At 44.2% G+C, this 14489-nt stretch overlaps 2 protein-coding genes across 2 annotated transcripts; one reads left to right on the top strand and one right to left on the bottom strand.

Moving 5' to 3' along the window:
* Positions 1–49: 49 nt before the first annotated feature.
* spata2l (spermatogenesis associated 2-like) lies at positions 50–3633 on the bottom strand. Its single transcript, XM_049030888.1, has 3 exons — positions 3495–3633; positions 1806–2127; positions 50–1704 (listed from the first exon to the last, which is right to left on the bottom strand). The coding sequence occupies exons 2-3, from the start codon at positions 2121–2123 to the stop codon at positions 448–450; spliced, it is 1575 nt and encodes a 524-aa protein (XP_048886845.1). The 5' UTR covers positions 2124–2127; positions 3495–3633; the 3' UTR covers positions 50–447.
* Positions 3634–4180: 547 nt separating this feature from the next.
* Positions 4181–10586, top strand: LOC125751719 (uncharacterized). Its single transcript, XM_049030896.1, has 6 exons — positions 4181–4323; positions 8668–8775; positions 9101–9240; positions 9415–9511; positions 9625–9749; positions 10170–10586. The coding sequence occupies exons 1-6, from the start codon at positions 4239–4241 to the stop codon at positions 10344–10346; spliced, it is 732 nt and encodes a 243-aa protein (XP_048886853.1). The 5' UTR covers positions 4181–4238; the 3' UTR covers positions 10347–10586.
* The last annotated feature ends 3903 nt before the right edge of the window (positions 10587–14489 follow it).

The raw sequence follows: 14489 nt of genomic DNA, 5'->3' as shown, positions 1-14489 counted from the left end.
CACATCTCAGCAGTCAAATCTAAGACAAATTACAGGAACCCATCTCAGGTGTTTTAAAGTGCTCAGCTTTAATACTTGCAGAATACCTTTATAAAGTCCTTATGCATTTAATTAAAACCGCCAATCATGAATGACTAAGCAATAACCAAAATAAAAAAAAAAACTGCAAGCACTTCCTATTTTCATTGTTTTATCTTGACACTCTCAAAATCACATACAACACAAAGAGGACACCAATAGCAAATAGTTTGTTTTTTCTTTTTTTTTTTTTACAACAAACAAGAAAATGAATTAGAGTATTTCCTTTAAATTACATTTTAAAACGTAAATTTTTCAAATAAAATTCAGGTTTTGAGTGGATATATTCTTGATTAGTGCTGTGTGAAAACATGCCTGTATGGTCAAGTATATGGTGGGATCTTTGACTGTGAATAAGGCGGCATTTCATCAGACAAGGGATATGATCTGACCGCATTCACAGGTAATTGGGCACCTGAACCAGCAGGACTTGCAATAGGCGACATGGCAGTATTTACACACGGCCCTGATAGGTAACACACAGTCGTTCGTATTTGTGCACTTCTTCACAACGTCTTGCTGGAGATGCTCGCAAAGCTTCAAGTCGCTGCAGCTGATGTCTTGCGAAACCCTGGTGTTGAATCTGCCAGGATCACAGGAATGGAAGTTGAGGAATTGAGGGGTTAGGGATTGTGGGGTTGTATGTTCACTGGGCTCAGGTGACCTCTTGGACAACACTGCGTGCCCGGCCTTACTGCAGTGCTGGTCCTGCTCACACATGGGGTCTGGGGCACATGAGAGTCCTTCCTCCAGGCAGGTGTGTCTCTTCAGACATGCGACCAGCTTCTCATGCTCCATTGGGTCTTGCACCCCACCAGCTCTCTCCTGCTGGGTCGTGTTTTCCTTTATATAGCGTGTACGATGTCTCAGCCTTTCGCAGCGTTCCGCCTCTGGACAGTTTATGCTGTGCACGATGCAGCACTGCTCACAGTACAATATCAGACATGTCCTCCCACCATGGGAGACAGCAGACGACTCTGCAGCTCTCCTGTCATTTCCACTGGCCTGAGAAGTAATTAGCTGTCCTACCCCTGCTCTAGACATCTCAGTCTTCACAGACCTTGCTGCTTCCTCCTGTTGACTGCAGTGAGTTCCGGCCGGGTCATTCACCTGGTTCAGCTGGTCAGATATAGTAGTACTGACAGCTTCATCTTGCACGGAAATGTTGCTGCTGCCACCTGCAGGCAAGGTGCTGCCACTGCTGTAAAGGCTCATTCCACAGACATGATCTTGTGCTTGCGCCTTGTCTGACTGGCTCTCCCCGTTCCACTCTTCTGCTCTGTACAGGTCCAGTTCCCCCAGTTCTTGCTCCCTCACCTCCAACTGCTTCACCACATCGCTCCTTGCCTCCTGCAGGCCACGCCCCTTCTGCCCCTCTTTCACCAGGGCCTGTTCGAAAACCAACCCTCCGCCTGGAGATCCCCCGACGCCCAGCAGGAGGCGACATTCACAGCGTGCCAAGAAGAAGGCGCATGCGAGCCTTCGAAGTTGTTCTGCAGTGGGCTGCCCCCTCAGCTCCAGCCGTTGCCCCTCTGCCACCTGGTATCCAAGCAACCCGAAAAACATAGCAGCCTGTTGCTCAGACAGCACTGGTGCCACCTGGTGGATGTATGTGCCAGAAAACATCTGCATGAAGATAGAGACAGAAGAAGCAGAAGGATGAAACAGGGCCTGCACTCACGCAGACATCACCCTGGTGCAACTCAAGGACCCTGAGAGACACACACCTTTATTGTTCTGTATTCCTTCCTCCATGGACACAGGTATAGGTTGATGGCTGCAAGCTCCAGGACTTCAAAAGCCTTAGCGAGCCCCTCAAGGCCAGAGTCAGCGTTCTGGATTGAGGCCTTCATGACCGCGAGGAGGTCCACGCCCAAAGAGCGGAATAAGACCTGCACATCACCTTCTGAAAGCAGGTTCTGCACACACAGAGTGTGGTCCTGGAGCAGCAGAGCACTGACACCCTGCTTGAGACACGTCCCCAAATAGCTGTTGTACTGCTCATAGACATCGGTCTTATCTGAAGCCTTCATTCGAATGCTCATTGTGCTGTGGGGAAGAGAGACATGGGGGGGGGGGGGGCACACATTAGGCACACTGGCACATCTTAAAATAAACATTTACATCATGAGCCTACTAAGTCAGGCTTTCTCAGTACTAGGGAACAAATCTGGAAGCGTGCTTTGTAGGTTAGATAGATACCTTGTTGGATTTAAGGTACCCCAGTTTAAATGGACTTTATCTTCATTCACCTACAATTAGCCCAGACTATCTTAAATCGGATAAATATCTTGCTAACCCCAAAATCCAGCTTTGTGATAGAGTGCCGCTAAACCCAGCCCTCTTTAAGTAAAGGATGTCAAACTGGGATGTGAGTCTACTGGACACATTCTAACCTGTTACTGGGGTTTGGACTAACCGGCTGAATGACCCGCGCAGTATGTGCACGTTTCGGAAAAATGCGGTGTTTAATGACCAACAGCAGAGCTACGTGATCGAGGACCCAGCCTGAAATCTGAAATGCCAGACAGGGGCACTTTCTATGCAAAGAGTAACCTCAGCAAAACATTACAGGGGTCAGTTCACGGGGGAAAAAGGTAAATATCGAGATTCTTCCAAAAATGCCCCGTCTAAAAATCTTACGATCACTACGGAGGCACAGGAGTATTAAAAGCAATACGGTGAAAATAAAAATAACAGTCAAACGTAAAAGTAAAAACAATAAGGTGAAATTAAAAGCAATACGATAAAAGTAAAAGCAAAAAAGAAAAACATTCATTTTCTTATAATTATTTTATTTTTATTTATATTCATTTCACTTTCTTATTCAACATTTATTTTATCAGGCCTATTTATTCTTTTTTATGGCACTTCAGTGGCTTCATAGATCACATCGAAAGCAACTGTAAATAATATATAAGTAGACAGAAATTAAACTAAATTAATAAACGGAAACGAAAACACTGCCGTTTTAAGAAGCTTCCATAAACGACTTCAGTCTGGCGAAGCTTTGCACAGCTCAGTCTTGGACTCACGCGGTTTCGCGACAAAGTGAAAACGAAAACAGGCAAAAAGAACTCACGGGGAAGTCAAAAGAGTATATTACGCTGCAAAAAAAAAAACATATGCTCACTTCACTTAAAAAAACACTTAAAATGTAAATTGTAATCGTGAGCTCTGTTTGTGTAAAATTAAATGCGTGTTTCTGTCTTTTCACTTTCACTTGTTGGCCTTACCGATCTCATGACTATACTTACATAACACAGGACTGAATAGTATTTAACACCGAGTACATGAAGCGAGCAAACTCAGGAATTCCCCGTTGTCGTGTTACTTCCTTCGACTTCACATTAAGATTTCTTAATTATTCGAATCGTACACAATCCAATCGCAACTTCCTTGTCGAAGAATCTTACCTCTCCACCTTCCTTGACTTTCTCGGTTATCTGGAGATTTGCATAAAAGTTGCCGATGTCCCCGGTTTTATGGTGTAAATATGATAGTTTCCCTACATGAATCTTTGACTGCCGGGGCAGGAACAAGTAGGTGCCAGAATAAAAGTCGAACTGCAGCGCCCCACATCAACTCTGCGCGGTAAAGCACTCTTAAATGTTCAGAAAACATCTTCCGACAAATAGATATTTAGAGAAGTTATGCGACATAATTGGCTTATTAAAAGTCATATAGGTAACCCCACTTAATGACATATAAAATAGGGTTAATGATTAAAATGCTTAAAATTGAGAATTGACATTATTTAAATCAATGATCGTTGGTTGACAAAGCGCACCAAGAGCCCTGGAAATGTTTATAATATAAAATAAAATATTTTGGTCTTTCAGAAACGCTTTGTTTATTTTGAATTCTGTTGATAAGCTTGATTAAATAAAAAAGTAGAGAGTGCTTTTCAGGAAACTTGCTCGTCGATGCGGTCAATAAAATGAATAAAACAATATCCACCTATTTCGAAATGCCAAATAAATGAGGAGAAATATGTCGTTTGAAAATCTTTTTTTGACTGCATTGTGTTGGTCAGATGTGGGTGGGTGTGACTGCAAGGCGTAACTATACAAGACTTAAGACTCAGCTCTTGCAGCGCTTTTCCAACTTGCAACTCCTGCAGCTCAGCACACTGCTTGTCCCTCCAGTTTGGAATCAGGATGTCTAACTCGGACAGGGTTGCTTTGGTGCTCGGCGGAGCGGGCACGGTGGGCTCGGGAATTGCCAAAGGATTGTTGGATAAAGGTAAGGTGGACTCAGCTGGAACTTGACATCATTACATTATTGATAACTGTAAACCGTTATTTCTCCGTAATATTATATTTAATCATATAAGGACTACTACTTGTCACCATTTCATATAAAATTCAATGAGTCGATCAAATAGACCAGAGCGCCAAACGGCCCCGGAGGGCACCGAATAACAAGGCTGGCTCACCATCCCAGGAGGGAGAGGGGAAAAGCGCAAATCGCAAGGATAATTACTATTATTGAATATCAAGAATGAAAGAAAATAATAATAATACTAATTATTATTCTTTCTTTGCGAAAATAGGGGGCGCAGTGGTTAGCACTGTTGCCTCACACCTCTGGGACCCGGGTTCGAGTCTCCGCCTGTGTCATATGTGTGTGGAGTTTGCATGTTCTCCCCATGTCGTCGTGGGGTTTCCTTCGGGTTCTCCAGTTTCCCCCCCACAGTCCAAAAACATGCTGAGGCTAATCGGAGTTGCTAAATTCCCCGTAGGTGTGCATGTGTGAGTGAATGGTGTGTGAGTGTGCCCTGCGATGGGCTGGCCCCCCATCCAGGGTTGTTCCCTGCCTCGTGCCCATTGCTTCCCGGATAGGCTCCGGACCCCCGCGACCCAGTAGGATAAGCAGTTTGGAAAATGGATGGATGGATTTGCGAAAATATTTCGTTCTTATGCGCAGAAGCTTATATTGAAATAAAGTATTCTCGGACGTATCTACCAATCACTGTCCATGCGCAAACCCAATCAGTCCAGAGACCTGTGAAATTTGACCTTTTTATATGACCCACAAATGCCAAGTCTGCTTATCCTAAGCGACTTTTGGGTCGTTTTCCGTTAATTCCTTTACAAATATCGATAGTGGCGGGTTGAAGTGTTTGGGGCTTCTTTCTAAAGGGTGCACGGTTGTCCATTTGAACTTGCTCCCTATTGGCCGAGCTTGTCCTGTTTCAGGATGGCTTGTCCTGTTTCCCTTCTACCCTCTCCTTCCCCACACAAATGAAATAACTCAAAATCGCGAGCCCGATGGAGTTTGTTTATAGCTAGTTGCTAACTATGCCAGCGGGCGAAATACGTGTTAAAAAAGAGTGGGAGATAGTGAGTGTGTTAAAGGGACCTCACGTCGGGGACGAATCCGAGTCAGTGTGCAGATTCTGTATGTGCAGATCATTCTGATATTGATCAACACACCATCACTAATAAACATAAACGAAATGCTGCACCGTTTTCCTCAATGAAGCTTAGGATCATTCATGCTTCGGAAAGCAAACACAATATTTTTTTCTGTTTTGGCTGCATTGGTATAATCCTTGTGTGTGTGTGTGTTTGTGTGTGTGTGTTGCATTGGTTAGTAAACTGTGTTTTAGACATTGGGTGCTATACTATACCACACACACACAAACAGATAGAGAGGGAGAAACACACAGCACTTTGCTTGTGCTACAATAAAATATCTCTGTTTCCATAAAAATCTTGGGTACTAATTTAAATTTATATATTAACAAAGAATAAGTCTAGACAGGTAACAAAGATGTCAGAAAACTTAAGGATTGGAACTTTGGAACCCCATGGAATGCTTTAAACAATTGAGACAAATACACACACACACACACACACATTTGCACATGTTGGCGTAGCTATGTAAATGGGGACCTTCCATTCACTTCTATAGGAAAAAGCCTAATCCCAGTCATGACACACTTAACCTCTACCCAGCCCTAACCTTAACCATAAGTAACCAATCAGAATGCAAGAGTCTTACCACGTTTACGTTTTTGATTGTTTTCACAGATTTTTAATAAAATTGATATGATCCAGATAGGGACCTGAAAAATGTCGTCAAAAGTAAGGAAGTTTCTGATTTTACCAGACTACCCAAATGTGATCTATGCAACCCCCCCCCACACACACACACACAGTCTCATAAACACTCTGATTCTGAAGAAGGACAAAAACATCCAAAACATCTGGCTTCTTCTGAATATATATTTGCATAACTTTATGTAACTGGCCCCTCCCTGGCCCACCCTGTTACAGAGAGCTGGAACTGGGCCTGGTGCCAATACATTGAACGTTTAACCAAAGATATTTCTTTCACCTGCACCCAGCCCTTTGCCTGTGGCAGCGTGGCAGCTGTGTGGTATCGGGGTCTGTGACACCAGGAATGAAATGCACTTATTATATAGTTATTATATAAAGCCCTAGCACCTGGCAGAATCGCCCCCTGTGGGGTGGGCGGAACGATGGAGCATTGATCCTTCATTAGAAATGCAGTCATGTCGATAAATTATGACAGATGGATGCACTGTTTGGTTAACTTCCATCCATCCATCCATTTTCCAAACCGCTTATCCTACTGGGTCGCGGGGGGGGGGGTCCGGAGCCTATCCTGGAAGCAATGGGCACGAGGCAGGGTGGGGGGCCAGCCCATCGCAGGACACACTCACACACCATTCACTCACACATGCACACCTATGGGCAATTTAGCAACTCCGATTAGCCTCAGCATGTTTTTGGACTGTGGGGGGAAACCGGAGTACCCGGAGGAAACCCCACACTGTTTGGTTAACAGGCAGACAAAAATAAGGGGCTAATAGCTGATTGTGCATGTGATTTGTCAGCTAACCGTGTGCCTGCCGGAAAAAGTCAGGCTCCTCTTCATGATATTGTAATGATAAATATTTTTTGAATATTCTTTTTATCTGTGTAGTGTTATAGTTAGGTAAAGACATTTAACTTATTTCGTATTGAGAAAGTTGAAATAAACATGTGTATGAAAGTTTCTTAATATTGCCAATTAAATTCATGTTAAAGTTATGTGCAGGCATCTCATCCATTCATAAGCGTGACATGAAACAGTAGATTAATACGTTACTCTACACTAGGGGTTGCCAATCTTATTCAGAAAGGGTGCCTGTGTATGTTGGTCTTCACTACAACTCCCTAATTAGATTATTAATTAGAGGACCAATTGGCTGAAGAGTTCTCTCACCTGGGTTTGAACAGCTGATTTAAAGGCAGAGTTGGGTAATTCATGGCAAAAAAAAGTAAAAGTCCAGACCGGGATTTTGTTTCATCCAACAGTACTCTGTGACTGTGCCTCTTTATGCTCAATTGGTTGGTTGAAACAAAATCCCGGTCTGGATTTTTACTTATTTGCCATGAATTACCCAACTCTGCCTAAAAGTTACCCCAAAAACCTGCACACACACCGGCTCTTTGCGGATAAGATTGCCCGCCCCTGCTCTACAGCATATTACTTAGCCTGTTTGGCTTCGCAACCCGCTTAAGATCCTTTCTCCAACCTCCCCAGAACCTTTGCTGAGACCTCATGCTGACAGTTTCACATTACATCAACTCTCCAGCTAACACAGTCACATAATTCCTGCAAAACCCTCAGTAACCCACAGGTTTAATTTCCTGAAAGACTGACGAAATATCAGTCAATAAATATCCGTATGTATATTGCTAACAAATCATATACTCAGGGCACCAATTTTATAATTCAGTTTTGAATTTAGGCGTAGGTTCAAAAGAAGCGTTTTGGCCAGATATGTTATTATTTTTTTTAACATTTACTAAATATTTTCAAACGTATACAGTTTGGAATTCCAAGTAACGTGGATTTAACAAAGGAACCAGTGTATCTTACGCTGAATCATTAATGACTCATTCGGAGGAATTAGCGGCGCTGGCTGGAATTTTATCCCAAACTCACTTTTGGGTCAATTTCAGCGCGCCGCCGTGTGCGCTGTCCCGTTGCAGGAAGTGCTGAAAAGCACATGGACTCGGGTGCGGCTTCTCACGTGGGACAGCCTGAATCACTGTCACGGCTTAATGATTCAGCGAAATCTCTAACCACAATATGTATTAGCCTAGTTAATTTTTAAGTATTAAACTAATGTTAGCGTGGCATCGGGTGAAATTGCGGTTCCAGAAAATCCATTTTCAGATATTTGAGGAGTGCGATGATTTCACATTGGTGGGGCCCGTAACTCACCTCTACAAATTAATTTGATATCTTGATATCTTCGTGGTGTTAATGTCTTAAAAAACCGACTAAGCTATAAATACATAAGCTATTCTAGCATGCAATCCGGCGTGATCGTTATTGTGAACTGGAGGTTTTGATTTAAAGAGCCGTTTTCATTTTTTAATAAGTGGCTGGATTACAACACGAATCAAGACAACCGGGTCTGGTTGATAAAATAAAAAGTAAATATATTGGCATTTTAAAAATTGCTTAAAATGAGCACGTGTGTGTTTACAAACCGTGGCAGACACATATCCTTCGTGTGTTTAAATGGTTTGGTTATGAATTAGTCCGACTTTTTCTGTACAGGGTTCAGAGTGGTAGTTGTTTCCAGAGATGCCAGTAAGCTGGAGAAGCTAAAGGCGCTCGTTTCCCCTTCCGAGAGAGAGAACCTCGTTACCCTTGAGGGGGACATAGGTAAGACATTTGGTTATTACCTCCACACATTACCTCGTTCCATAATGTCTCACTGAATCCCAATATGACTGACAGCCATGATTCCCCAATCATTCCGTAATTGCCCAGTAATCCCTCACATGCTCGCAGTCAATCACTCAAAATTCCCTCCCTACTCCCATAATCCTTCAGTCACAATCGACCAATTCCTCACTTATTCATTTCATTCTCCCTTCGGCTCATTTTCATTCCCTCACTACCTCCTCTTTCACTCCAGCACAGACCCTCAGTTATCACGCAGAATAACCATGACATCGCAGAAACGCCACTGTCCTTCCTTGTCCAGGATCAGAGGAGGGGGCGGAGCAAGTGAAGCAGGCTCTGCTGACACGGATGGTGACAGTGACTGATGTGGTGTCCTCCCTGGGCTTTAGCTGGTGGCAGGGTGGAGCCCCCCACACTCAAAACCTCAAGGAACTGTGCTGGGTGAGCCTGCTGTTCAGTTATTGAAATATCTGCACCACTAGGCTGTTTACTGACTTTGTGCTCAGCCACTCACAACATTTTGCAGCGAATCGTAACTCTTTCTCTCCATGTGAAGGAGTTGCACTTTAATCCTCCCTGCATTAATCTCCTCCATCGCCACCACCCTGCCCACAGGTACTGGATGCTTTACTCTTCTGCACCTTTGTGTCATGGAAGGCTTTCTTTCCTTTGGTGAGAGACAATCCCAAGGGAACCTATACCTTCATCACTGGTAAGTGCTTACACTTTAGTTTGCTTGCGGGCTTATAGTGCAGTGAGATTTGTTGCATCTCGCCGACAGTTGTTCAGTGCCTCCCGCATGTAGTGAAACGTGTGGTCCTGCAGGGGGTGCTGCAGACAGGCTCCTGATGCCAGGAACGGGCTTCCTGACAGTGGGAGCTGCCAGTGCATTGGCATTCTGCCAGGTTCTGCAGGAGGAGTACCCAGATACACCATGCAAATTCAACCAGGTGATACACAATAGGGTTTCCACGGAAACAGTCCAGGGGGTGTTATTAACACAATCAATGGGGGCTGTGTGGAGACCAGCCAACCAAAACCCACATTGAATTTGTAATTATCCTTCATTAATACCACTTAAGTTTGCTAGTCACTCTCAGCATTACCCCATTGTCACACACAGATCATTATTTATGCTCACAGCTTTACTTCATACTTGGCACCTTCACTTAATTCCAAATGCAAATCTGAAATGACGCAAGACTTGAGTTTGAATGAATGAGAGGAACCTTGGTTAGATAAAACTGTAAACAATAGTACTAATATTTGCTGTTGTTGGATTACAAGGTTAATAGCAGAAGGAAATACTATTATGTACATTTTGTCACTTCAGAGGTTTAGTCCAGTTTGATCTGATCCCATCCGTGCAGGTGAGGATCAACACAGGTGTCGCCTCCACTGAGCGCAAGGCACCGGGTTACTTGTGCCACCTGGAACTGGGTCAGGCGGTGGCCCTGCTGGTTGAGAAGGGAAACCCCTCCCACAGCGTTCATGCAATCAGCTCTCCCGATGACCTCAGGACCATCGCCTCAGAAGAGAGAATTTAGATCGAGCACCAATCACGCCGGCTTCCCGAAGAAGGGAAGATAGAGGGACAGAAATGCTAATCACCATGTTCCGGAAGAACAGCACCAGGATAGCTTCAACAAATAGGCTTTATCCTGCTGTGCCCATGGCGTGTGCAGATTCTCAGTCTGCCTAAGGCCTTGTACATCGAACTGAAGTGATCGTTGTCTTTAACTGAACTAATCTAGAATAAAAATATACCAAACACGTGTCTATACTGCATGTTCATTAATAAAAGAGGGAGGTGATAAATGCAGTTTACTGTGCTGCTCCCAATAGAAAACAAGTCCCATAACAAGCCCATAAAAAGATATATATGACATATAATTTCTTTATAAAGTCCCCTTTGATTAAGAGACGTCGGTCAATACCAGAGTTGTGAAACACTAGGCCTGTGGGCCTGTTAGCTGATCTGCAAATCGGAGTTATACAACTGACCCATAGAAAGCCATGTTAACGACTGATGTGAATGGCTTTAAGGACTGGTGCATACAAGGGACCTTAAGGGGTTAAGCGTCAATGTGAAGGTGCAGCGAAAAAGGTGCACAGTCTGAGCCAGACAGATGTGTGTGTGGTATCCGCCACGGCCTGGGAGATTTTGAAAAAGGAGTCTTAATCTGCAGTGAGAGGTTTGGACAAACTGTGAGGTGGAGCCTTCAGCTCGTACAGTGGGGGTTACATGTCCCTTTTTATAACCGTGTTCTTTGGCCACGTTATCGTGCTTCTGCTGCAGTTCAAAAGGATCTCCCCACCCTGGACACACGAATTAAAGGATGTAACAGAAAACAGGCAGCACACTCCAGATTAAGACGCTTACAGCATACGGATAAGGGATATGTGTGGGCAGACAAACACGATGAGGGTATTCAGGTTTACAACACTCCCCTAACAATAGGAATGACTCGCCCTCCCCCATCGTTATGTAGCCAGTGACGCTTAACTATTGACCAGCAATTCCAAGCTACTAAACAATTCTGTGTTGTTCCATCAAATGTTTCATGACGTACAGGTCTAGCTAGTTAAGTCTAAACAGTGAAATTAAGCCAAAAAATATAACCTTATAGCCCCTAATAAAACAACAGATTCTGCAGGAACAGGAAAGGAACGTGCCCAGATTTACCTAGCAACGTGGACTTGTGTTGCTTAATCGGTGATGTGTGGTATAGAAGTTTCATGCTGAAGCCAATAAAACATTTGGGTGGAGCCTGGAAAACAATAGCTTATTTAGTCACAGATGAAGTCATGGCGTGCGGTGACGCCCATGAAGCAACGTGCAAGACCATCCTGCCACTCATCACTTAGAGGTATCAATGTTGGCTTTATATACCCTCTGGACCAAGACTGGCACAATCACCCAAGGAAGCTGCCAGAAGAGATTTCAGGCCAGTTTATTAGGCAAAAACAAAAAGGAATACAGCAGTGAGGCAAGTTTCCTGATGCTGATCTCTTTGGCCCGGTGTCACTTCACAGTCCATGCATGTAGGCCACAGCTCAGCCAAAGGAGAATGGAACCACCAACAGGAAGTGACATCATGAAGGTCAACCGCCTACAGGAAGTGACATCAGCAATGCCCATTACCATCAAACCATGAAGTCTGTCCCTGTTCTGAGGCGGAAAGATAATAGTGGTTTGCTGACATAGAATGAGACACAGGCTCAGCTCGCTGAGTTTTCACAGAGACAGTTTCCATTAATACAGGTTTAGAGCCTCTTATCTTGCAAGTACCAGTATTGGAAGTCAGGTGACTGGAGCTTCCATAACCCCTCCCTAACCCAGGGATAGGCAACCCTGATCCCAAAGTGCTGATACCCAGGGGGTTTTTCCATCCTACCTGATGAGTTACTATCTGCCTGAAGTTAGGTGCATGTGGTTCCAGGATCAGGGTTGCCTACCCCTGCCCTAACCTAACCTAACCTAACCTAACCTAACCTAACCTAACCCTATCAAGGGAAAAGGGTACAAATAATTAAAGGTGAAAGTGATTGTTGCCACACCACAACAATGAGATGTATCCTCTGCATTTAAACCCCATGTGACATAGTAGCGGGCAGCTATTATTTAGCACCCAGGGAGCAGTACCTTGCTGCTTGGGGATTGGAACTAGCAGCCTTTCAATTGCAAGCACACCTCCCTGAGCACTAGGTCACAGGGTCCAGACTCCCTTCCGTATGCCCCTGTTTGGGAACATCCTCCTTTGCTCTTCAGGCTGTACTTCTGCAGTGCTGTACTGTCTGGCCTGCTTATATTCACCCAAGTCACTGAAAACTCTATAGCTCACTCTCTGTTCTCCATCCCATGCTAAACACAAACACCACTCCTATATTTCTAACCTTGTATTGCTTTTGCAGCCCTGGTTCCCTAGTCCCCAGTTTGCCTGCCACAAATGTTTGGCAACCAGTTCACCCTCCATTCCAGATCTCCTCATGCTCTTGGGATGACTTACTTCTCCTTCTTCATAGCTCTGCTGCCTGCCTTTAATCCCTTTCATCCTAAACAACTGTTAGAACATGTTGTCAGCATATGACAGTACAACACAATCCCTAACGATATGGGTACAATCTCAGGATCCACCTCTGAAGTTGGCAGATAACAGTCAGATAATCCAGCCTTATATGCCAGGGATTGGCTAGCCTGTGCCATATCCAGCTTTATATGCCAGGGATTGGCTAGCCTGTGCCATATCCAGCTTTCTATGCCAGGGATTGGCTAGCCTGTGCCATATTCAGCCTTATATGCCAGGGATTGGCTAGCCTGTGCCATATCCAGCCTTATATGCCAGGGATTGGCTAGCCTGTGCCATATCCAGCCTTATATGCCAGGGATTGGCTAGCCTGTGCCATTCCACCAAGATTTTGAAGGTGTGAAATTGGTGTATTATGTGGGATGTTTATGGCTGTCTGTACTTGTTGAGTTGTGGACACACAACAGCTCCTGAGTTTTTCCATGCAGGCTTCAAACTCTGTAGTGTTTGCACAAAGGTTGTGATTTTTGTTTGATATAAAAAAATAAAGAAATTACTTTAAATAAAACATCTAACTTGACATGGCACATAAGCTCACGCTTAGACTTGCAAGAAAGGAGCCCAATTTGTTAAGCACACATCACAAACTTAACACGCAATCAGCAAACCAAATACTTTGCGTGAGAAGGAACAGAAGTATCAGTATTTGTACCTGGTAACCCTACCCCCCCCCCCCCCCCCAAATCAAAGCACAGAATCACACCGACAGTCTCAAATTTCAACTAGGAGGCCAAAACCTCCCACCTAAGATGCACACGCACCTCAGGCCCCCAGTGTGGGCTAAAAAAAAAGATGGTTTTAGACTATTCAGAGTTCAGGGGTGACTCAGGGCCAGTATGCGAGTGTGTGTGTGTATATGTGTGTGTATGTTACCGCACGCGTGCATAATCTGCTCAGGAATGTTTATTGTTTCAAGCTTTTGTCGCATCGTCTCTCTCCTGCACGCACTTGCACACGCACACCCTATACCCATTTTAAAAAGGAGTTTATAGCTAAAAAAAGCCCACAGAAGAAGCAGTCACCTTCAACAGGAGGCTCCATGTAGCCGTTCCCAACATGCACAGGCACACTTTCAAACAGACGCTCAATCAGCTCAAGCGTGTCCTACAGCTTTGAATTCATGAACAGGACAGTGTACAGTACTGGGCAAAAGTCCTAGGCAGTCAAAGGAACTGTTGTACCTCTGATCGAGCCAAAAAATAATATGGGTGTATTGGATGGTTGCTGCGAATAATGTGGTGATTTTAGGAGAGGTTTGAAATTGTTAAGCTAACAAACTTTTACAGACGAAATATCACTCTTTTACACAAACTTGAAGGTCATTTAAAATTTATTTTCTTTGACTGCCTAAGACTTTCACACAGTACTGCACTTCAAGCCAGATTTACAGTCTCTGGGCCCAGTTAACATAGAGTTACTCTCACTGAACCAGCAGCACAAAACAGAATGAATGCCCCTGCTAATCGCAATCAGTATTAGTGTCCTACACTGGTGTATTTCTGTGACCTTTAGATGGCAGAGCTGATCTTTAGGAGTATTAACTGGGGCAGAGACAGAAACACAGTCTTATCAGGGCCCAGAGATTGTAACTCTGTGCTGAGT

The sequence above is a fragment of the Brienomyrus brachyistius genome, chromosome 11, assembly GCF_023856365.1.
Source record: "Brienomyrus brachyistius isolate T26 chromosome 11, BBRACH_0.4, whole genome shotgun sequence".
NCBI lineage: Eukaryota > Metazoa > Chordata > Actinopteri > Osteoglossiformes > Mormyridae > Brienomyrus > Brienomyrus brachyistius.
The sequence above is the reverse complement of the archived record's forward strand: the minus strand, read 5'-3'. Positions and strand labels throughout refer to the sequence as shown.